The 25,615-nt window shown below is 39.3% G+C and overlaps 1 protein-coding gene across 1 annotated transcript; it reads left to right on the plus strand.

The window, feature by feature from the left end:
* Positions 1-10,510: 10,510 nt before the first annotated feature.
* Positions 10,511-12,540, plus strand: LOC132786810 (GATA zinc finger domain-containing protein 14). The gene is made up of 2 exons (XM_060793473.1): positions 10,511-11,465; positions 11,850-12,540. Exons 1-2 carry the CDS (start codon positions 10,606-10,608, stop codon positions 12,259-12,261), a joined length of 1,272 nt encoding a protein of 423 aa, XP_060649456.1. The 5' UTR covers positions 10,511-10,605; the 3' UTR covers positions 12,262-12,540.
* Positions 12,541-25,615: the final 13,075 nt, after the last annotated feature.

Raw genomic sequence — 25,615 nt, forward strand, 5'->3', positions numbered from 1 at the left:
ATGAATCTTCGAATGACAGATAGACGCATTGCTGCGTGGCATAACCTCCTCCTTAACCTCGTGTCTCGAACTCTCAATATTGTATTAAAATTTTGCCATCATAAAGATTATTATTTTATGACAACATCCCAGCAATAAGTCGTAGTCATATGGACACGCGTCACAGGCAAATTCTAATAAATTTTTAATGCACTTCGTTCCTGTGTCACCCACTCTCACTCAATCTCTTTCTCTCTCCTTTTACAGCGCACTTTTATTATTGATATTTACAGCATTTCACATATCGATGATGCATAATTCAATAGACGACTTTTGGTGGCATGTGGCATGACGTCAAGGACCCCAAAGCGTGTGTTTCCCTCAGGCAAAGGGCTCGCGCTGCGTAATTAATGAAGCCATAAAAACTACAGTCAATTAATTAAAAATGCACAGAACAAGAGCAGAAGATACACAGAAAAGAGCAAGTGTTGTGTGTCCAAGATACAACAGCAAAACACAACCGTGTCGACGCGTTCGTCCAAAAGTTGAATGTGCCCAACTGTAAAATGTGTTTTACGAGCGATCTGCACTTGATGGCCATTACCCATTACACAGAGAGAAGAGACACAGAGAATGGAACTGGGAATAAGATTGAGTTGAAGTTTGTGTTTGAGTTTGAAATCGAAACGTTACCCTATCCTTAACTCAATTGGCCTGCTTCTAGCAAAATGGCGTCGGCCATTGTAAAAATTTTTATTATCCACTCGTAAATGTCAAATGTAATTTAAGCTCTCACACATGTGCTCTTCAACTATTAAGTTAACAGTTAGCTAAGCGCTTGATTGAGCTGCCTTTGCCACTGTCACTGCCACATTGCCACAAAACCAAAAAACAGAGAGAGAGAGTGAGAAAAAAAGAAACTTCCTACTAGCTGTCTTGAGTTTGTCAGCAAATGCAACATGTACCAAATGTTGCCACGGGGACAGGCCGTAGAAATTACAAATTAAGTGAGACTAAGCAAACAAAACTAAGCAACAAGCAACACAGTCTGGGCAATGCAAACAATTTACAGCAAACTAATCAAAATATTTAGAGATGTCGCGCGCAAGTTCTTTTTTGCTTCCTTGTGAAAGGTGGCAGACTGAAAACTGAAGAGTTTCTCTCATACATGAAACTTGTCAGCTGTCAGACATATGACTACAGGTTAGAGCAATAATAAGAAATGCAACTAAAGTTCAACAGTAGTAATCGCGTTCTCACGCTAAGGCATTAATTAAATTAAACAACTAACAACAAAACGATGTAAACATCAACTCCCCAGAGAGCATTGGAGGGATGATAATGACACCTTCAACTCTCCGCACTTTACGTTTGCAACACGTGTCGCATCGAGATGATCCCAAAATTAAGCAGCTCTCGCCGCGTGTTTATGATGATGAGGCGAAAGCAAACCGTAAATTGTCACTCCAGGACCAAAAACAACGCATAGATTTCAACCGAACGTGTGTCGAGCGTGTGACCACAAAAAAAAAACAGAAAGAAAAGAAATAGAAGCTGAGGCAGCACAGCTGGAAAATTCTCTCGAGAGCAGTTGACAACTACGTCGTAGCTTCAACACCTGCAAATATAATATATATTGTATGTATCAAAAGCCAAACCCCAAAAATATTATTTTTGATTTTTGCATAAATTTTCCACCCAAAATAACAAATATTTTCACCCCTTTTCAAGTGCTACTGAAATGTTAATGAGCTAGGGAAGAGAATAACCACTTTTACTTCGGCACGGACTATGACGAATGCATTGACACAGCAAATTAATATTAATTTTCGTCACACGCGCCAGTGACACTTTTCTCTTTCGATTTCAGGCTCAGAAAAATAACACGAAATTATTTTCAAAACATTTATTTTAGGCAGATGATGATGATGATGTTGTCTGTCTGCCTAACTGGCATTCGGCTTCGGCTTCGGCTTCGGAGTATCCTGTGACAGGATATCAAGTGAAATGATGCGCGCGTCCGACCAACCGTCGGACTGCTTGAGTAATTAGTTTGGATTTTGTGGCATTATAAAATCTCCACTTCCCTTTCCCCGCCGTCGCACAAATATTTATTCAAGTGTTAAAGTGTCTGCGACGCACAAAAAGCGAGTGAAAGAAAAAAATGTGTGTGTATTTTTGGTGTAAAAAAGAAATTTTTGATTGCGCTCGACAAACGCCGTCAATCTTTGTCGGCGATGAAAAATTAGACACCTTATGCATTGAGAGAGCGCCAAATACGAAAAATGAGCGCGAGAACTTTTCAACACTGAGCAAAAGTTTTTCCCAACAACAACGAGATTTTCATACACAATCAATCCTTGTAATTGGCCGTTACGCGCTTTTCTAGTTTTTCCCATGAAAAACGTAGCGCTAAATGAAACTGAGAACGAACGAAGGCAAAAAATTGTAGGGAAAAAAAAAATAAATAAGTGAGCGAGAAGAAAATGCCGCCATTTTTTGCAGCCGCGCACAGAAATCAAAAGGCAAAAAGGAAATGCAAAAGAAAAGTTTAATTTTACTAATCACAGCAGAGTAATTACGTGGAAAATGAATTTTTTTTTTTTTTGCTTCTTGTTGTCCGTTCTTTGCTCAACTCGAGCAGACAAGCTGCGGGTCTCAGTCGTCGGCGTCTCAAGTTTTTGTTTTTTTCTTTTACAGGAAAGGTACCTCGAGAACTTCCCCCATTTTTCCCTTTTCTTTGCTTTCCTGTTTCCCGCTTTAGCATGTCTGGCAAAACAAATAACTGGCAATTTGTATGTTTTAATTTTTGTGTTTAAAAAAATGTTTCTCAATTTAATTTTGGTTATTAATCAAGCGGCCGTGCAAAGCGGCTAAACTCGGTTGACCTCTGAGACTTGCACTCCAGCTTAGCTCAGCTCAGCTCAGCTTGCACACTTGTTAGATGTATCTGTCAGATGTGCATGTGCATCTAATGTGGCTGCCGCACACACATATGGTAGGCAAAGTTTCCCACAAGAGGAGCTGGCACATAAATTGTTCAAAAACTAAACACGCAATTCAAGAGTCTAATAAAGTTACGCAAACAAATGATGCGGTGCCCCCAAACACACAAAAGTGGAGCAGCCGATTCGGATTGAGAGGAGGGTGAAGAAGAGCGAGGGGAGACTCTGCCTAATGTATAGAGCAGATACGACAGCAGACGCAGCTACAGCTACAGATACAGATACAATGTCGCATATCCGATGAGCAGTCAAAGGCAACAGCAACACTTTCCACCAATAAGTAGATTTTTTAATTGCAACGAGAGGCAAAGTGTTAAAGAGTTTATGTGCAACATTTACAGAGTGAAGCAGCAGCTACGGCAATGGGAATCGAAAAGGGGGCAAGCACAAAGAGAGCTGCCCATTCATTTCCCATGCGGCACTCACACACACCCGCTGCACACACACACACTCGAACTACACACAATTATAAACGCAATAAAATACTTTTCAAGCGAAACTCATAAATTTCCAAAAGCGTACGGCGACGTCAACCGACGACGTCGACGATGGCGACAAAGAAGCTGACGACGCGACTCTGACTTCGAGTCCAATTCCCGACTCCGACTCCGACTCTCGACTCGATTCCCATTTTGATGCACTGGCTGCCGTGTGAATGAGTTGAGCACCTCCCACCCTCTCCTCTCCTCAACTGAGCAGCTGCTCCACCAATCGGCAATAGCTGGGGCGGCTGCGGCGGTGGCTGCTTAGGAGCCAACGGACTTCACTCGCCGTTTTAAGAGTTAATCACACCAGATGTTAATGGTTTTTATGGTCGTGTTTACTATGGCCCCTCTTCCCCCTCTCTGTCTCTCGCTCTTGGCAAGTGTGTGTATCTGCTGTATAAGGTGACATCATCATCATCATAATCATCAGCGTTGAACGTTGAGCGACAGGCAGCCGCGTTTTGCGTGGGGAAATGCTTCAGGATCTCATCTCCCTTTGGCTCCTTCTAGGCACCGCTTATTATGCTAAGTTAAATGAGTTTAAATTCTCTGTCTGTCTGTCTGCCTGTTTGTTTGTTTCTGGCTGCTGAATGATTTGTGACTGTCTCGTTTCAAGGTGCAGATACAAAAACACACACACGCATTTCTGTTCGAATACTTATCGAGATCATAAAATTGAGATGACTAATTTAGGCAAGACTATTCCATTTCGGATGTTTACCTATTACAAATGTCGTTCTAGAATCTTTACAAACTATGTTTTCACAATAAACACAATGTGTGTAAACAAATAAAGTAGATCTACATTGGAAATCACTTCAATTTTATTTCTAAAACAATTTGGTATATTACAAAAGTCTTCATAGAACAAATAAATCAAATTAATAGTTGTTAATAATATTTTAAAATCATATGTTTTTTATTATTATTATATTTTACATTCATCCACCATAAATTTATTGTAGTTATTTCAAAATAATTGTATATTAATAATAATACCAGCAATTAATTTTAAAATTTGTAAACATGAAGAAAAATGTTGTTAAGGCACCACAAAGAAAATTTTACATATAGAAAACCTTTGTTAAACATAGTAAAATAAAATACTACTTCGAGCACAGAAACAAAAAATATTTTTAACTTATTTTGTACAATATTAAATACACACTAGTATTCTTTTCAGTCTTGCCTTGGCTAAGTAAATTGTTGATAATGAAATACCTTTACTAGAAGAACTATTACCAATTAATTTCTAATTTTGTTTACTAATAACGTATGGTAAATATAATAAAATATATGTTTTTTCAAATATGTAAAACAAAATTATAACACATTCGTATAATATTAATTACTAATATTTATTTTAGTCGATCCTTGGTTTATATTTCCCATTTGGAAATTAATACATTTTTGAGTAGAACAATATTGCTGCGCCTAGCAGATGAGCAGATGAAAAACCTTTTACAATAATACCTCGAGCATTGCTCATTAACTTCGCTGTAAGTAGGATAAGTACGACAATCAATTACTGCCCCACAATTGCACATGCACATGCCTCAAGTTGCACACAAGAACGCCTGCCTAAAAATAAATCTAAGAAAAGAAAACGAAAAAAAAAGATAGAGAGAGAGAGAATAGAAAACGTGGGCAGCGACAAACGGAACTGGACGGAGTGGAAATGAGGGAAATGGGAAAGGGAAAGGGAAAGAGATCTGCGGAGGCTGGCTGAGCACATGTCGCAGAAGGAAAATAAATTGCCAAACAAATATCAACATGACAAATTGATAAATTCATGTTATTATTTCACTGATGCCTGCTTATGTACGTACGCGTTTTGTAAGTAGTCGAGACAGTGAGACAGTTCTTTCCATCTATGCAGTAGTTGTTGTTCGCCAAGAAGGCACTTTCACACATTAACCAAATGAAAATTCGGTGTTGACGCATTTGTTTTACTCATTTGCTCGCCCCGCTCCCCTCGCCCGCCTCTCGCGCAGCGACAAATGAGCCACAGGCTGCGACACAGCTGAAGCAGCGACAGTAATCACTGAGATGTGGAAAAGATGGAAAAGTGGACAAAGTGGAAACATTGAGCACGTTGCGGCATTTGTCAACCGCATAGTCTTGTTCCATATGGCCCATTCATAGTCCCAATTGAAAGTCCCATTCCCAATCGGCATCATAGTTGTGTTTGCCTAACCAACTGCTGTTGGAATTTTAATGATGCGCGAAATGTTAATTTTTCATCTCGATCACTCAAAGATGAAGAGAGCAAGAGGCAAGGAGTGCGGCGTGCCTCGCGTATGTGGGCGCGGCGTGGCAACCACTTAATGAGGCAAACACACAGAACAGTCGCCATCGCTGAGTCAATTTCACTGTCTTTTGTTGGCTTTTAATTAACGTTGATCACCTCAATTGAAGCACGTCGCATCGCATCGCATGTGAGTCCCTCGCTCTGTCATCGTTGTTGCCGCTGCTGCTGCTGCTCGCTGTCACCAATTAAGGAGCTGAGCTCAAAGCTACCCTCCTCTGTCAGCAGTTGGCATTACATGTGGGCACTCAGTCTCCGCTTTTACTGCTGGTGCATTATGCTACTACAACTACTACTACTCACAACTTGGCCATCGTAATTCTCATTAATTGAGCTGAATTGGTTAGAGTCTTTGCTCAGCGATATTATGTTACAGCCGCCTCAACTGTGACGAGGTAACAGCAAGAAGACCACGCGAGTCGCGTGTTTAATAATAATTTCTTAGGAATATGCTTACACAAAAAAAATATGTTTAAGTCATGGTCTAATTAAAATCAATTGACTTAATTGAAAGCACAACACAGAAACGGACTTCGACAACGACTTCAAATTCGAATTCGACTTCGACATGAAGGTAGCAATTTGATCATACGCATAATTTATGACCAGTCAGAAGAGTTGTGTGTTCACCATTTGGAACCCCTTGCCAAACATTTCGAGTTCGGACGAGTGCCATAAATCAGCATCAAGCTGCAAGTTGTGTCTCTTTAAATTGGCATAAATCTACAGTTCAGCTCTACACTCGACTATTATAGATACTCTATATATCTTGCTCCAATGCAATTGCTACGCTATAGACACGCAATGTTAATTTTTCAAAAAATTTTGCGCGACAGCTTTTTTGCGCATGGTTTGGCTTTGACTTGTGTTTGGTAATTGGCCAGGCCCTAAACAAGTGGCCATATTTTATTGGCCTGCCACTCGAGCACTGTGATATATGGGGCCCAACACAACACAAAAATGATAAATCTCCACAACAAGCACATATAAGTTTAATTTGTTTCATTGTTTTGTATTATTTCTTGCTTCTCTGTTTATTGCACTCGAGACTGTCGCCAAATTTGGAGGCTGTTATCTTGTGAGCCAAGTTAAGCTGCAAGCGGCACAAATCATCTAGCCAATTTTGAGTATGCAGCCTTGATCTCAAGGCGTGGGCTGCAACTGCATCATAAATTATGTAAATTGTCGAAAAATGCGAGGCAATTATCAAAAATTTGTTGGCAGCCAACAAACGTTGTTTAAGAGATGCATAATAAAGATACAAACAGCAAATATAAGGAATATAACTATAAATATGCGAAAATATACAACCCCCAACTTTCGACTGGGTAATACTTTAAAGTGATAAGCATACCTCAAGGTTTGGCAAATGGTTCAACGCACTTACGTTGAGCAACAACGAAATGCGCACATAACATTAAATGGGTTCATATACAACCCGCATCATATCTGAAAAATGTTCCACAACAACAAACCAGGCACCAGACTAAAAGCAAACAAAACAAATTTCAATTTAGCTTAAAGATTTTGCACATAAAATTTGTAACACTCAATTAGTTTAAACGACAACGAAAAACGAGAGCAACAACAACAAGAACAACAACTGCCGTTGCTGATATGTGAAAAGGTTTTAGCAACCCTCGCAAAAACTCTCGTGCTGAAAGTAAATCGCATAAATGCGGCGACGTATGAATTTCATTTAATATGATTAGTGCGTGGGCCGTTCAAACACAAGTGCAGTGCTTCCATAGAGAGAAAGAGAGAGATAGTAGATATAGAAGGAGGAGCGAACTTCATATATTGTGGGTCATAAAAATATTTGTGCTGCATACTTGCGGGCGCTGCAGCATAAATCAAACCCTGGTCTTCATTATGACGAGACGCAAAGTAGAAATCGTGTTGAAAAGGTGGTGAAAAGCGACTACTCCGGGGTTGGTAGAGAGAGAGAGCAACAACAACAGCATAAGCAAAAAAAAATGCTTGAAAAGGGAACAAAATCGAAACAGGCGCAACGGAAAATCAATTTAATTTCGCTAATGTAGTGTAATACTCGTACTTGAATTGCAACTCAAGCTGAAACGATTAACAACAAATGCTCTATTTGAAGCTGCTTAGGCAGATATATTTATGTACATTTACAGTAGTATACCTCAGTGCTGTCCTTGCAAATGTAAGAGTGTGAGAGAAAGAGCTTTGTCAGCGGGCACTAAAACAAAATCTTCATTAATTCTGATCGATGACCATAAATCCTTTTCGGTGTTTCACTTCTTTTGACTGTGTGCTGCACTGTTGCAACAATCAAATGATTGAACACTTACGAAAGCAACGAAAGCAGGAGGATGTGGATGCTGGAAATGGAAATGGAGATGAAGCTTTTCTGCTGACCTAAGACAGGATGAGCATGAGCCAAGGGCACGAGGCACGCGGCAGCACGCAGCAGCAACAACATCAGCAACAGCAGCTCATACAAATTCGACAGCTGAAAGCGTTTCCGGTTCCGTTTTCTTGTCTTTGTTTGTCCACATTTCTCGTTTTGCCACGCTCTTCACTTTTGCTGCCTCTGTCTCCGCTTTAGCCATTTGCTTTTGTTTTCTTTTTCTCTTTTTTTTTTTGCCTCACTGTCCATCGATGCAGCCGAGCGCGTTTATTTGTTGCTCGTAATTTATTTACTGTCCGCATCGGGTTCGAAGTTCAGCTCAACGTGGATGAAACTGTAACTGCAACTGCCCAGGCAATGCTGTTGTTGTTGTTGTTGCAACTTGTTAGTTAAATATTGCCACTAGCTGGCAAAACTCTTCTCTGCTGCTGTTGCTGCTGCCAGTTGCAAGCAGTTCTTGTTGCCTTTGTTGCTGCTGCTGCTTGTGTTGCTGCCGAGTGAGTGATAAATTAATCGCTACATCAGTTTTTAATTCCGTGTTGCTGACGATTTATCTTGGCCCATGCGTTGGCGTGTGCCGAATCCCAAACCCCCAAATACTCCCAAAAACAATGTCTGCAATCGCAAGGCACACTGGTGCTAAACACTGCAAAAGGTGTAAATTTTAAAGCAAAATATAAATTGATTTTAAAATAAGATTTAACAGCTTGGCACGAATTAGAATAAAATAATAAAATAATGGAAAACTGTATAAATTTATTTATATTTCTTTACATTTCCCTTTACTTTATTTTTTGCCTCTTAAAAATATTTATGTTCCTTACACAGTTTCTCTTGAAATTAATCTATTTTAGTAGAAATGCTCTGAACTCTCCTCTTTTAAATTTAATTCACTATCAATTGTAAATTATTCTAATAAAAATATTTTTTTCTTGAAGATGAAGGTCTTATCACTATCGAAACTTTACTACATAGTTGAAACTTTGTAATACAAAAATATAAATCTCTACTACTCGAATATTTCAATCTTCAATAGATAAATCTGTTTTGTATTTGCAATTTAAATATTTTCTTTTTCCTCAATGTTGTGCATCATTTTTGAATATTCACTCAATTTTAAAAAATCATTAATTTTACTTTGCTTATATAGTTTTCTACTTATTTCTTATTTTATTATTATTTTTTATTATTAGTCAAGTAATTAGTACTTTTCCTTCTTAGTTGACCACTGTTCTGTTCTCTCACAGTGCATAATGCTCCAACTGGTACCCGAAATGACTCCGGTCCTGGCCCTTGGCCCCTTTCACTTACCCTCTCCCCTCTTAGCCTTACATATGTATATGCCACTTTCCCCCAGCCACTGAGCTGCTTTGCTTCAGTGGCGCGCACTGTTTAAAATGATGTATGGCAAAAATTTTGACAAATGTACAAAAATGAGTCATGAGTTCGTCGTGCAAACAAAACGCGGTAGTTGTTCTTCTACTTGTTGTTATTGTTATAGTTGTTGCTGTTGTTGCTGATTCTGCTTGGTCTCACTATTTACAGTTGACTTTTTCATGTACTCGCCATCGTCGTCGACGTCGTCGTCGTCAACATTGCAGTTGTTGTTTTTATTATCCATAACACAAACAAAACAAGATGAAGCTGAAGCTGGAGATGGAGCCATTTGCTTCGCTACTTACACATGTTTTGCGTGCATTTTAGCGAAAGGCAAAGAGACAAGTCAGAGAAGAGGGTAAAAAGAGGAAACAACACTGAGAGGCGCCAACATTTATCATTTATGATTTACCTTGGCTTTGGCCAAGTTTTTCGCTTTAGAAATGAAAATTTAAATGAGCGCCATAAAACGATAAACAGCACAAAGGAGATGCATGAATTATAACGAGGTTGTTGCTTGGCGGTGGTGCAATTAATTACAGAATTTTATAAATATTGGTGAGACTATCAATTTAATAAGAACAAACTATTATTATAGCTGAATCTGGGAATAATTTCCTATTAGATATGAAATTTAAATAAGCGCCCTAAAATGTTAAACAGAACAATGTAAAAAGAATTATGATTAAGTTTTGGCTTGGTTATATTGTAATTAATTTAATAATGTTAAAAATAGTATTTATTATAGAAAAATTATAAATATTACATATACCTTTTATTAGCTATATCTGTAATTGACAAACCTATTCAAATTCTTCATATTAGAAATGAAATTTCAATGAGCACCATTAAACGTTAAAGAGAGCAGAGATGCAATTAATTTTAGAATTGTATAATCTATGATTTATTCAAAAATATTCTATATTATTTTAGCTACATCTGTCAAAAGTGTATCTCTCAAAATTCGATGGCAAACTCAAGTGTCATTCTAATGTCACTTCAAAGCGTCTGGAAATACGAGCTCCGGACTGATAAAAATTTAAATTGTTTACAAAGACGAAAGCTCGTAGGAATATGGCGGATCGGTCCAATAACAACAATAACAACCACAACCACAACTACAACAACGGCAATCATGATCATGAATATCGCAATTTCAATAATCGCAATCGTAACTTTCGCACTCGGAATCGTGAAGTGCCCACAGAACCGCCTTACATTGCATTTGTGGGCAATCTGCCCAAGGGTTTAGTTCAAGGCGATGTGATGAAGATATTCAATGACTTTGATGTGAAGAATGTGCGATTGATCAAGGATCGCGAGACGGATGAGTTCAAGGGTTACGGCTATGTGGAGTTCGAGACACTGGATCAACTGAAGCGCGCTCTGTCCCGCAACGGACGCATTAAGCTCGACAATTTGTCGGCGCCGCTGCGCATCGACATCGCCGACAATCGGCGGCAACACGGTGCTGGCGGCGGCAACAACAATGGTGGGGGTGGTGCTGCATCCAGCAGCGGTGGCAACAATAACAACAATGATAATCAGCGACGCAACTATCGGCATCGTGATAACAGTGTTGGCGCTCAAAGTTATCATGGACAATTCTCACGCAAGCAACACAGTCCTAACAACAACAACAACTCGAACTATCACATGGATCGCAATTCAGGTCAAGGCAGTCCTCGTCAAGGTGGAAACTATAATCGTGGTGGGGGACGTGGCGGAGGTTTTAGACGTGGTCGCATGCAGCAAAATAATGAGGGCTATCACGGCAACGATGGCAGCAACAGCAGCGACTTTGGCTCGCTGGGCGGCAGCCAGGACACCTCTAGCTTGGGCAGTCCTCGGCAAGGAGTCGAGTCTCACATATCGTCCACTAGCTTCCAAAGTAGTCGCAGCTATCCGCACTACAACAACAACAATAATCATCGGTGAGTATGAATGAAAGAGTTTCTACACGCCTATACATAAGTGTCACTCCTTCAGAATCAATCTATGCCTAGCGTCAGATATATTTAATTTAGCGGTTAAACTTCAAATTTGACTTTCAAAGAAAAGGAAAAATGTGCTGTTTGACTTTTCATGAGTTTTTATCCCAGGATATACAGTTTTATAAGAGGTACACCTAGTAGCAAAACATTTATGACTTAGTGACCAAAATTAACTTATTAATATTTTCATTTCACTTAACGATCACACAACAGTTCTACACAGAATAATACTGTTTCCATACTAAACATATTTAAACTTAACGTCTACTTTTGTAGGCCGTTAAGCGAGGTAAAGTTGTAATCATACTCTCCACTCTATTCCAGCTACAACAATCGCAACAATGGCAACAACTATGGACGCGGTGGCTCTCAGCGTCAGCGTAGCATAAGCAGCGACAGTGCTCGCTATGCCAACTTTGGTCAGAATCGCACTCGCGATCGTCGTGGCCACTACAATCCCAACGAACGCAACTCACAACAACAATCTGGTGGAAACAATCAATCACTCTCCTCCTACTTAGACGACAACGATCGTCCGAAGATTATACTCAATCCACGCACAGTTACCGAGCCCATTAATGCCTTGGCCAACACCAAACAGGCAGCCAGCATTTTTGGCAATGCCAAGCCACGTGAGGATCAATTTTCCACAGCAGCCACTGCTCAGGACACTTCCCAGGATACTTCTGCTGGCGGCAGTCAGCACTCAGCGGATCAAGATCCAACCTCCACATAGAAATCAAGATCACCTACATAAGTTTCTAGTTTAAAATGCGAATATTACTTAATCACCTTTCAAACATGAACAAGAACAAAAGCTACTGGAAACTACACGAAACTACTCAGGACATAAATGGAACCCAAACCCGTATCTGTAAAGTATATGTTATTTATGTACATATGTATATTCTGACACTCTAAGCACACTGACCACAACTTTTTCAATTGAGGATTTCGATAAGGAAATAATTTGTTGAATAAAATCTATATGTAATTATTATTAGCAATTAATGAAAGATCTCGACTATACTTACTTGTAAGATTCAAAGTGATGAATTGTAATTATAAAAAAAAATATTCGAAATTAAATAAGTGAATTACGAAATATTAATTTTAATTTTGTGAAGAGAACAGCAAAAATGCAATAGTTTCTTTAGCTTACAAACACGATTGAGACATTTGCCAGCATCTTTTTATTCCCAGTAAAATTTAAAGCTTTACTATAATATTTATAATCAAGAATTCAATTTGAAGAACACTAAATTCAATGTCGTTATTTACGAAGCAAAGTATTGGCAGATTTCCACCATAATCTGCTCGACATCCGGCTCATTTCTCTACGATCATTATGTAAATTAGATGAATTACTTTTTGAAATATAAAAATCTATCTGCTAATTATTGATCAATATAATCTGCAGCCACAAATACGCCTGCCACTTGCCTCAGGTCTAAGATGACCCATAAATTTCAAAAGTTTATGCGCAATGACAAAAGTGTCCAACAGAGGCTCGACAGCCAGGGAACCGCAAGGATAATAGCTGAGTCTAAGGCCGAGACACCTAAGCAGCTGGCCACAGAAAAGGACATTCGCGTAGAAGAGGACACTTAGAGCGCGGCATTAACTAGTCAACTCGAACTAATTGAATTGAATGAGATTAAAGAATTTCACGCCGAAATGAAGATGTCGCCGGCCAAGCGAGACGTCGTGTCCTGAGCTTTCTTGAGAGCTCCTGGTATTTATGGGCCAAAGATTTACGAGCCACAACAACATCAGGAAGGCTGGCCACTTGCGTTGGCCGCCTTGAAATTGAGCCGCGAGTCCTTTGGCCAACAAGCAAATTGGCTTAATTTCTTTTTAATTTGCTTCCGCTGCTCCCAAAAGAAATTCAATTTGAAAAAGTGGATCGCCCCATAAGGACATGAGGTGAACAACTGAACAACTCAAGCTTGTTTCCATTTTACAATTTGCTGTTTTCTGTTTTCAGTTTACATTTTTCTCGTTTCTATGTCCGTGTCCTCGCGGCCCAAAGTCAATTTACGCACGAACATTTTCAATTTTCTTCGACGCACAAACCGCAGCCTACCCCTCCTCCTCATTCTGGTCCTTCTTCCCCTGCCCCTTGAAGGTACTTACACCTCTCACACCGCTGAATTTGAACTGCTGCTGCACTTTTTAGAAATCCCGCGGAAAAATTCACGGCATTAAAAGACTTTTCTTTCTTCATTTTATTTTTATTTCTTTTGAAGTTTCTTGCCCACTGCCCCCTCCTCCACCCCACACAACATTTTATTTGCCTTTTTCTTTAGCACTTTTCCGCGTTTTTTCCCCTGTTTTTCTCAACCATTTTTTCCCAGTTTTCTTTTTTTTTTCGTTAATGTGTCACACGCACTTTATAAGCAATTGTTGTTGGCGTTTTGGACGCGGTGTTGGCGTCTGGCAAAAGTTGACGATGTCGACGCCCATGGCGCAATTATTATGATTATTAGGTACAGCTGCACTTGGCCAGCCAGAAGACGGAGACGGAGATGGATCCAGAGTCCCTCCCAGGGCGACTGCCACTTATAAACAAAATTGTAATTTACCTCAGCTCAAATCGCCCCGCCTTCGCTGCTGTTGCTGCTGCTGCTGTTGCTTTGAGCCACTTTCATCAGCAGCCAGCGCTGAAGTGTTGTCCTTGTTGTTGTTCATTAGAAGGAGCGTTGTATCCTGTACTTTTTGGCTCGCTGTGAGTGTCGCCTCGGGGGTCACGCGTTCATAATCGCGCTGAATGACTTCATAATGAAAATATTAAAGGTGTTTTTTGTGTGTTGTGTTAGCCCATTGCCAGCGGCCAGGATACATTACATTGCGACGGCAGGAGTCTTTTTCAACAAAAGGCGCAAAGTTTATGTTTATGTCATGGAAGGGGGCGGAGACCTTAGCTGCCCTTAGCCGTTTGCAGGGCTTAATTTAATAATAAAGCGCACATTATTATATTCTTTTTTTTTACTTCTTTTCATTAAATAGAAGTGCAGTGCAAACTGACAAAGAGTTGGATTAAATTGAAATCGTATATGAGAGGCAATATCAGCAATCAGATTGTATTTCTGTGTGCTTTCAACAGAGACCCGCAAGAAACAATTAAAGCAAAACCCCAGACAAGTCCCAAATACATGCAATATTTTAAATGTAGTTGTGGCTAATTGTCATGCTATCGACGATGTCTTATCAAGAGCAGTGGCAACAAGCAATTCCAGCCAAAAATTTATGCAACACAAACGAGGGAAAAGCACACACAGCACACAGGAGCAGCACAGGAGTCGCACAGGACATGCACGATGGAGAGATAACACAAGAGGCAAGCAACTGAATGTTTGTGTGTGTGTGTGGCAAAGGGACGCTGTGTGGCATGACCATATTAAGTCAAAAATGCTGCGTCTCCTGTGCTTGGGCTATTAAAATGCTAGCATTTGCAAGTTTATCTAAAGGCAGCAACTACCCAAAAAGTCGAGATAATGTATCGACAACCCGAGGAGGTGAGCGCAAATCTAGACGTGGACATTAATGAACAGGGGAGAGCAAAGCCAACGACAACGACAACAGCAGCAGCAAGTGAAACTACAGTACAGTAAAGTCCATTAAAAAGGACTAAATGGCAATTAAACATTTGAGCTTGGCCTACGCAAGCTGGTCGACAACTGACCGTTGCCTTTGCTGTTTGCTTTTGCGCCACGACACCATAAAGAGAAGAGCAGGAGGAGGAGGAGGAATAGAGGAAGGCAGCAGGACAGTCAGCAATTAAGGCTCCCTTTTGCACTTGGGCCAAGGACACTTGGCAATTAAGCCGACAAAAGTTGGCGCTGCCAATCCCTTAGCGACAATTTCAGGAGACTTTTTGCCCAGCGCTCTTCTGCCCTGTTATCCTTTTTACCTATCTCGACTGCAGTTCGCTGTGTGTGCGCAAAACTTAAATGAGTTTGTTGTGCAGCCCCAAAGAGCATTTAAATGAGCTGAAGAACTCATGCTGAAGCTGAAACTGAAGTTTTGATTGGCTCGCTTGAAAGATTTATCTACTTGGTCCCTATAAGTCACTTTCTCTATAAATTCCTAACATATACCTTGGCTCTATGTCAAAGGCTAACTCATAAAAATGCCTGGAATAGCGCAGCATATGCGAGGCACACACACACACAGAAAACACAGGCAGCGAGTCGATATGCTCATTTAAAATAATTTATTGCAATGAGCTGACACTCATTGCCAGTTAAAAGTGGCATGCCACGCTGACACTTGAAGCGCGTTTGCCACACACGCATTTATAAATAAATACTTATCGAGTACTAGCTGAGAACTCGAACTCAAAGTCGAAGTAAAAGTCGATGTCGATGTCGGCAAGATAAATTGCGCAAAATAGGAAAAATGCTCTAATTAAAATTATGCACAAACATTTGTGGAATGTCGACACACACACGCGACAAATGGAAGTAGAAATGGAAAATAGGAAAATCGGAAAATCGGAAAATCTTGAAATTTAGAATACTCCAAATCTCCGCCCGCTCAGCTGCCTGACTTGGCTTATTGATGGCGTGCCAATTAAAATTGATTGGAAATTCCTTGCATGCCACGCACGTGGGCGTCGCAATCTTTGTCTTTGTCTGTGTCTTGTGCTTGCTTCTCCCCCCGCTAGAGAAAGGAGTTTGACTTGCCAGCTGCAAGAATTAGCATATGTATATATAAATCTTGTTCAGACTGGCTTTTGAAGTCCTCGTTTGACCATCTCGCTTGACTGCATTTTGAAAAACTCATTTGATGCATTGTCAATTAACACTTTTGTTAAGTAAGCCATAAAAATAAAAATCGTGGGCCTCTGAAAACTTGATGTTCGCAATTGCAGCAGATGTCTAAAGAGGCAGGCATTTAACCCTCATTGCTGCTAATGTAGCAAATAAAACGGTCACCTTAATGGATTTCTGTTACGCGGTCTAACTTCAAATTGGACAGAAGGTGACGTTCGCCACAAATTCGCAGTTCACAGTTCGCAGTCCACTTGCCACACGCTGTTGTATGTTGCACACGCTGTGCAGTTGATTGTCCTTGAATCGTTGAATCTCGTTTGCTGCCTGCCACTTAATCCAATCGCGCACATGTTGAGCTCAAAACAATGCTTCCTCCCTCGTGCCTCACGCGTACCTTAAGCGGCTTTCACCTTGACGTTGCATCAACCACCCAACTTGGTAGCGGCTTGATTTTCGCACCAGTTTGCCTCTGCTTTTGGGGGTGGGAATGCGTGGAGAGGGGAGGATTTGGCTGCCTCTAAAATCCAAGCCAAGAACTAACAACTGTTGTGAAATTTTGTACGTGTGTTTTTGTGCATCGAAAGACTTATCACACACACGCACGAACAAACCAAATGAGGAATGGTTGAATGAGTTTTCTACCTTGCGGGGTGTTTGACTTCAACCTCAGCCTGACGCATTATGATGTATTAGTCTTCAAAATTAAAAGCACTGTCCATCAGGCATTTGACATGTCCTTCTCCCTGTTAATGCTGCAAGCACACAGCTCAATTCGAATCCCTTTTGGCTGCTCAGGTTGCCATTAATGAAGCCTTTGTTCGGCATGTTGCCTAATTAATGCCGCAACAAAATAATGCAGCAAGTCACGATTCTGACTCACTTGACAACTTTCGGTTTCTTTCAGCATCTGCGTATGCGTCTTTCTGACTGGCATTAACTAAAGACTGCCACTTGAAGCAAATTGTGTAAAAATTAAGCAAAATATGACACACCCGAAACCGAAAACAAAAACGAAAATACAAAACAACTACAATTGGAGCCGAGCTGCAAATGAAACATCATTCAGCTGTCAAAATCATTAAGAAATGTGAAATCGCTTAAATGTGGCCGCAGCCACAACAACAACAAACTGAGCTTTCAAATTGTCGCCCCCAAAAAAAAAATAAGAAATAATAAGAGCAAAGAAAAATTCAAGAATAATAATGAAACACATGTAGTGACTTAACCAGACACATGGCAAGCCATCAACTTCACAACCGAACAAAACCTATAAACAAAAAAAAAAATTTCAAATTAATGTGTGCCTCATTTCCACACTTGCCACACGTTTTTTGTTTTGCTCAGAGAGTGCCGAAACATTTTTATTGCGGATTCGTGAGTTTTGCCGCAAATAGCAGCTCGGCTTATACAATTTTATGCCGAGCATAACTCACATATTTCACAATTTTATTTATTGCCCGCAAATCTAATATACCTAGCATATACATATATATTGAATTTATCTGAGTGAATTATTTAGTGTTGCTGTAGAAGAAAATTAAGTTATGATATGTACTTAAATTTCGAACTTAATTAGGGTATTTACAAGTCGATTACTTTAAGCTTAAGTAATTAGGATTATTTAGAGATTATTTTAAAGTACTTTAAAATATTTAAGATTACTTAATTGAAATATAAGTGGTTTACCATTTGCGAAAAAGAAAATACAAAATTTCAATTTATGCAAGTGAACCGACAAGAAAAGAAATATTTCTATTTATTTAACATATTATAAGGCTTAGACTATAAATTAATTTCCAACCTATCGTAGATTTACAAGCGCTGGCTGTTTTGGCTATAATATTCCATACATGAACTCAAAATTTCGCCAGCATATTTCCAAGTCGTGTATTTCAATCACACCACGTAGTATTTCTTAGTTCATCAGTTCAGCATATTTTTCAAAAATTACGCAAACTCTTGGCAATAAAAATGCCCAAGCACTCCGAAATAACTGTTCCACATCGAGGTTGTCCAATAGCTTCGCACTAAGCAGGGCAGCTGTTGTGATCAAGTCAAGTCAGGGGAGCTCAGTTCATTTCCCAGTATTCAGTATTTAGTTGGTCTCGCATGGCATCCGCATCCGATACGCCCATAATTGACGATTGTCTTACACACACTCTGGCACACTCGCAAATGGACGAAAGGCATTCAAATTTCGGTGCGTTTATTGAAATATGAACGACGACGATGCGAGGCGAGGCGACTTGGCGATAAAAGTGGCAGAGCGAACAAAATTTTCATATAAAGTACCTTTTGTTGGCATTTTAATGGCGCTCTTTATGGAAGGATTAAGCACATAAACTTGTCAATAACTCGAGTGCCTGAGAGTATGTACTTCCCTTCCTCATCTCATCTTTCATACTCCAATCCAATCCACTTCTTAATAATGTCACCGCAGACGCTTTGACTAACAAACACACCGAATGAGCCATTTTATTTATGAGCTCAACATTAAATTGCCGCCGCATATGGTGAACCCAAGAGTTGAGCGACTTATTAAGTACAAAGACAAAAACAAAAGCAGCCAAAGACATTATTGATATGTGTGCGATATATGCGAGGCAAAGGTCACAAATGCTTAAAGTGTGGGGAATGGAACACAAATACCCAAAACCTATCTATTTCCCATGTGTAAAGTGTTTTCAATTGCTTTTATAGGTGCTGACTGAGTTGTGCTTAGTGAAATGTGGTTGAATAATCCATTATTATAATTATGATCTGATATCATTGCTGGCATTAGCATAGCAATAGCTAGTTGTTGCTAGGTATATCCTATTAATTCTTCTTTTACATGAATTTCTTACGAAATTCATTTATAATTCCCCAAGAAATTTACGTTTATTTATTCAGTTATTTACAAGACTTAGGTTTACAAAACTAGCTCAACTAATTTAAAACTTCATTTGAAACTACTTACCTTATAAATTTACCTCATTTTATTGTCTCTATTTTGTACAAAAAGTTTTCTTTAAAATTCAACAGATTTTAATGATTTAATGAATTTTAATGTTTTGGTTATTACTCATATTTATATATAATTTTGACAGTGAGTTTTGTCAACGTGATTCAATAAAATGAAGTCAATTTTTGATGACTTATTAAATACTAGACAATTTCATAAATTTATTTGCTTATATTCTTAATTTAATGTATTGATTGTCTTTTTGTGTACTTTATTCCACAGCATTCGGTAAGTTGTATTCTCGACTTAAAAGCAAAACTATTTTATTTCACTTAACTTCTCTCACTATATTTTCGAGGATATTCGAGGCATCCCATCTGCTTTTCGTTACTAAAACTGTCTTTACTCTAACAATCTACCTTGTTAATATTGCAGTTGGTTGAAATTATGTATTGATTTCTAAACGTTGCGAAAACTCCGAAAATATTTTCACTCTACATACATTCGCTGAAACAGGACGCTGCTTAGCAAAGCTTTTAGGATCCAGACATTCTTTTTTTTCCAATTTCTATTTTTTCGTTGCTGGATACCAAGCGAAACGGAGGCAACCAAATTGCAAGCCATCCAGAAGATTACATGCCCCGCGGCAATTATTTTACGATGCACAAAGGTATTGTTAAAACGCCAAAAAGAGAGGAGAGAAGAGCAGGAGAGAAACGACGAAGCACAGAACAGAATAAACAGCACAGGCAACAAACAAGCAAAGCAGCCAAGCAAAGTCAAATATGTTGAAATGCGGCCAGCCAGGATTCAGGATTCAGGATGAGCCGGGGCGGATGGGCGGCGAACAAAGTCGAAGAGCTCGCCGCAGTTCAATATGCAGCCGGCAAGGCAATATTAAAATATCTTAAGGATATTATGTTATTACGCACACATTACACAACGAAACGCTGACGGCAGAGGAACTCTAGACGAAGGGGAGAAGTGGGAGAGCAACTCCACTCAAATGAGATAATTCCCTGTAAAATAATAATAATAAAATAAGCAGCGAGCGAGTCGAGTCGAGTCGAAGCGAAGCGACCTTCCCAAGTTTTTATGATATTCATATTTTCGCATGCTGCATCCCCCCTCGAACATTTTAAGTGCTTTTCAATATATTGTATGAGGAAAATGCATTAAAGGTATCGCCGAGGCCAGCGAACGTCCACGTTGCGTTCGCTGGGATTTGTCTGGCCGCCGGCCATGTTGCCCAAAAGGAAATCTCAGCGAGAGGAGAAATGGCAAAGTGGGAGGCGGGGAGGCTGGGAGTAGGGCATGGCTGACGCATAAGTTAAGGGATTTTCGTAGTAGTATTAAAACAAAACACAATCGTGCTGCAGGGTTGCCGAGTCAGCAGACAGTAACAGAAATTTAGCTCCGCAAATCGAGGACAATTTTTAGTTTTGATCTAAATGCGTCAATAAATTGTAACACTTTCAGTCCGCAAGAAAAAACAACAAAAGTCATTTAGAGCTAGCCAATAAAAAAAGAGCCGCTTTAACATTTTTTTCGTTTGTCTTTGAATGTTTTTTTTCTGCCACCTCAGCGATTCTGGTCTCTTATCAATGGGCTCGTTTTAAAATCAACGCCTGCTTATTTACGAGGGAGCTGCGATTCACTCGCATTTCGGGCTTTTGTCTAAGTTTCTCATTTCATTTATGGCTGCGAATGAGCTTCCAACTTATCACACAAGTCGCATCTACTTGGTCATTACAGCACTAACTGAGAGAGTTGGGCCACAAAAAGGGGGAAAGAAACTTTGCCACACGGCAAAGAGTTGTCACAGCATTTTCGCCACTGAGTTTTGCCCCACGACTAATCCAACAATCATTGCAGTTTGTCTCGCTCTAAAGTGGATATTTGTCTACTCGCTCTCTCTATCGTTCGCTATGTGTGATATTTGCCTGTGTATGTGTGTGTGTTTGCAAATTTATCGCTGCTGATAAACGTTAATAAATTAATTAGAATTATTGAAATGCGTGGTGCTCTAGTCCTGTGTGCCTCGTCCTGTGTCCTGTGTCCTGTTTACTGCTGCCTGCTGCCTGTTTCACTTCGTTAGCTGCAAAATGCAAACACAGTCATGCCCTGCCATTATGCGCTGATTTGTGTTGCATGCTTTGCGGCGTAGCACAGTGCATAACACACACAGTTGACACTGCACGATGGAATAAATTTGCACTTTTTCAGACTTATTCAACATGAAAGGCATATGTGTAATACTTGAACTAACAACTCTTACAAACTCTTTGTGAATAGTGAATTATAAATGATTAACTGATTAATATAACATTATTAATTATTAAAGGTTAATGAAAAATTGTGATCTAAAAAAAGCGAAAAATAAAAAAAGCCAAAAACCCAAATTACATTTCAAAACAAAATTAAATATACTTAAAATAATTATCTGTAAAGCTGAAATTAAAGAGAATTATATACTATATATTCCTCATAAAAATGATAAATATGTAAAGCAGTTCAAATTATTAATGTGAAAAAATTCAAGTCAATAGTGATAATGAAGATTACGTAAATGTACTACTGTGGGCAAAAAGTAAGGTGAATTTGTTTGTAAAATGAAAAATTTTTATTTATTCTTCTAAATCAATATCATTCCCTTCAGAGTAATCCCCTCCCGATAAAATACACTTATGCAACCTTTTTTTCCTATCTTCGAAACATGCCAAATAGTCCCTTTTCGGTATAGCCATCAGTGCCTTCTTCGATTTAGCTTTTATCTCATCAATCGACTCGAAACGCGTTCCCCGAAGTGGTCTCTTGAGTTTTGGGAATAGCCAGAAGTCACACGGAACCAAATCAGGCGAATATGGTGGTTGCAGAACGATATGCGTCGAATTTTTGACAAAATGGTCAAGAAAAACGTGTACAGAAATTGGTCGTTTTTGGTACCAAACGAGATTTGACGTTTCGTAGGTCCAAATGGTCTTTCAAAATGGTTTTCACAGATCTTTCTGATATTCCGATCATATCAGTAAGGTCTCTAACAGTCAACCGACGATTTTTGCGCACTAATTCCTCCACTTCATTGACATGTGGGTCATCTGTTGACGCCGATGGTCGTCCGGAGCGCTCCAAGTCATCAACACGTTCTCATCCCTCTTTGAAGTCTTTGTACCACTTATAAAAATTTTTTTTGTGACATGGTAGAATCACCAAAGGTCTTCCGCAACATCCTCAACGTTTCCGCAGCCGAAATTTCATTCAGCAAGCAAAAATTTGATGGCACTTCTCCTTCAGTCATTGTAAAAATCGAAAAATGCACTCTTGGTCGTTTAGAAAACACAAGCGTAAATATATTTCTAATTATGAGATTAATATGAAATTTGGCCCAGATGTCATCAACAGTCCTGCCAGCTCAAGAAAAAAAGAACTAGGCCGAATTGTTAGGCCCGCGAAGTTTAAATTGAAAATTCACCTTACTTTTTGCCCACAGTAGTAAACTAAAATTAAAATCAAAACGATGATAAATATATAAATTACAAATTCTTTAAATGAAATTCGATTATAAAAATCTATGTAAAACACATTTTCTATCAAGTTAACATCTTTAATAAATCCACCAAAACAAAAATTGCAATTCCTTTCTGAAACTGTTTATTCACCCCACTGTACACTGAACCAACTCACACAGTATCTCCTTCTCCTTTACTCACTTCCTGTCTCACTCGCTCTCGGAGTCTGCGGCACATTTGGCAGTGGCGCACTTTGAATTAGTTTGTTTGAACTCGACGCTTATCTCAAGTTGTAGATTTTGGGCATTTTGTAGTCATTTTTGGCTGCCTCGTCAGGCACGCAGCGCATTTTGCATTTGCATTTTGGCCCAAAAACTAACCAGCAAAACTGCTGGGCAAACGAGTGCAACACTTTTATCAAATAAATTTACGCAACGCATAAAAATATTGTCAAATGATTTATGCGTCAGCCACAAATACGACGAGGCATCGCTGCAGACTTTGACAACAAATTCAATAGCCAAGTTTGCAATCGCTTTTCGGCCACCTTTTCACGTCAAACACACACACAGACAGAGAAAACTTAAAACTTAAAGCGTCGCCGTTTCGTTACGTTTTTTCTCCTTATTTCTTCCTGTTAATGCCATTAAAAGTTTTGCAGTCCGCTTTTAGACAAAGTTTTGTGCACTAAGGTGCCTTTTTTATTTGGCCAACAGTGTCCAGACGTGTTCGCCCCGCAGGAATTTGGCTCAAGGTGCTGTACAAAAATTAAAAAAAAAAAACAGCAGAAGCTGCGAAAAAACGCAACACAAAAAAATAGTAGCACACAAAAAAGAAAAAAAATAAAAATTGAATAAAAGTTTTTTAGCGCACAAATGTTTTGCTGCTAATTGAAAATATCTGTTGGGTTCAATTAGACGACGACTTTTGGCGGCAGCAAAACCTCACGTCGCGTTTCCTTGCACCGTGCGGCAACTTGAGCTAAGCGCTGCCCACATAAACCGCTTCGGCTAGAAACTTTGACAGTGTTGAGCAATGACACAAAAAAATAGACGCTGATTTAAGCACTTTTTTTGCGAACATACAAAATACCCTAGAAATACAAGAGAGAATACTGAGAAAAATAAAATCGAATGCATTTTAAAAATTATAACTTAACACTAATATATAAAATACCAGGGAAATATTGTGTGAAAAAAAGAATCTGAAAGAAACTATTTAATTATTATAATCTTAATATTTACTTCATTGATATAATCTATAAATTTATTTAAATCTATAGCAACAAAACTCTTAATTTAAATGAAATGAATCAAAGGAGTATATATCTTATATAATTGTTATTATAATAATATATATTTCATGAATATAAGCTATAATATTATTTAATAATATACGTACGAAAAAACACTTTATTTAAATTGAATTAGTTAAAAGAAAAGTTGTTTTTTACTACAAAAGCTCTTAAATTTCACAGTTAACTTCTATATCCTTTTCAATTCCATCTGCAGGGTATCTTCTAGTCGCATATTATCCAAAACTATTGCAGCTTATTTTCAGCACCGCTTTTAGCACACTTCTCTGGCATTGCATTTGGCCAACTTGCTGACTTGTTGAGGTTTTGCTAACAGCCCTCTTGGCTGATTGAGAGCCATGATACGATTCGATACGAATTGTTAGCGCAAATTAAAAGTTGCACGAACTTGTGGCATACAAATGAGTTTCCAGTCTACCTGCAGCTAAAGATGCTGCAAGCGATAAAAAAAAGCTTGCAAACTTGTAAATTAAGAAACTTCATTTGAATAACTTGAGCAATGCAAACTAAATTTAATATTTAAAGTACATTGATTCAATTAACCTTTAAGCAATGAATCAAGCGAGATTAAACGAACATGTTGTGGCCCTTTTTGGCTATTAGCTAGAGAGTATTAAACAAAATGAAGCGTCAGGCATCAAATGCTGAACACAAATTGTCAATTAAAAGGTATTTAAACATAATACCCAGGTCACAAGCGAGCCGCACACACAAGCGTTTAATCCACGTAAATTAGTGCAAAAATCAAGTGGATACCTTTGGCCGTCGCGTATTGCTGACTCTGCCACCACGTCATGCCACATGCCGCCGCCCCCCAAAAATGTTGCAAGGCACGGAACGGCACGGCAACCGACACCAATAAAGCCAACAAAGCGTTTTTAGGGTTAAGTCCATGTCAAAGTGTCAGTTTAGTATCGGTATCATGTCATGTTGTTCCACAGATTGTGAACCGAAGGGAGGCAGGCAGAATGTGTGTGTAGTGTGGGGTTTTAATTTCGTGTGCGGCAACATGATGCCAAACGTGTGGCAGTCACGGCCTGTCTCTCAGAGGAGGGGCGGAGTTGTTGCTGCTGCCTGTGCGTTGAGGTGCAACGTTTTACTAATGAATTTAACAAGGCTTTTTTGGACCGTGTCTGCAGTAGCAGGCTGCACGTTGCTCGTTGCCGGTTGCACGTTGCATACTCATTAAAATGTCAGTGCAAATGAAGTTGGAGTTGGCCGCCGTAAAATGGCGACTGGCATCAGCTGCAGTTTGTTGCCGTTCTGTTTATCCTGCCAACATATTTTTCAAATGTTCCGTTTGCATAAGTGAAAGGCCAAAAAGGAAGATAACGTTAGTCATTGTCGTTGTTCTTGTTGTTGTCGTTGGCCATGTGGGCAGGACCCACAACATTGGCGTCAACAACAACAACAACGAAAAGGGGCAACAATGGCGCGCAAATTTACGGCTCACCTACGCGACTAGAAGCAGGAAAAGATGGAAAATCTTTTGCCCCGGAGTTCGGGGCTGAACAGCTGCCCATATCATTGTGTGTGTGGCTTAT

The sequence above is a fragment of the Drosophila nasuta genome, chromosome 2R (genome assembly GCF_023558535.2).
Source record: "Drosophila nasuta strain 15112-1781.00 chromosome 2R, ASM2355853v1, whole genome shotgun sequence".
Lineage (NCBI taxonomy): Eukaryota > Metazoa > Arthropoda > Insecta > Diptera > Drosophilidae > Drosophila > Drosophila nasuta.

Bases quoted from the DNA above. Each gene is read 5' to 3' on its own strand.
- LOC132786810 (XM_060793473.1), top strand. From the start codon at position 10,606: ATGGCGGATCGGTCCAATAACAACAATAACAACCACAACCACAACTAC. The intron at 11,466-11,849 runs GTGAGTATGAAT...ACTCTATTCCAG, and splicing joins AACAACAACAATAATCATCG to CTACAACAATCGCAACAATG.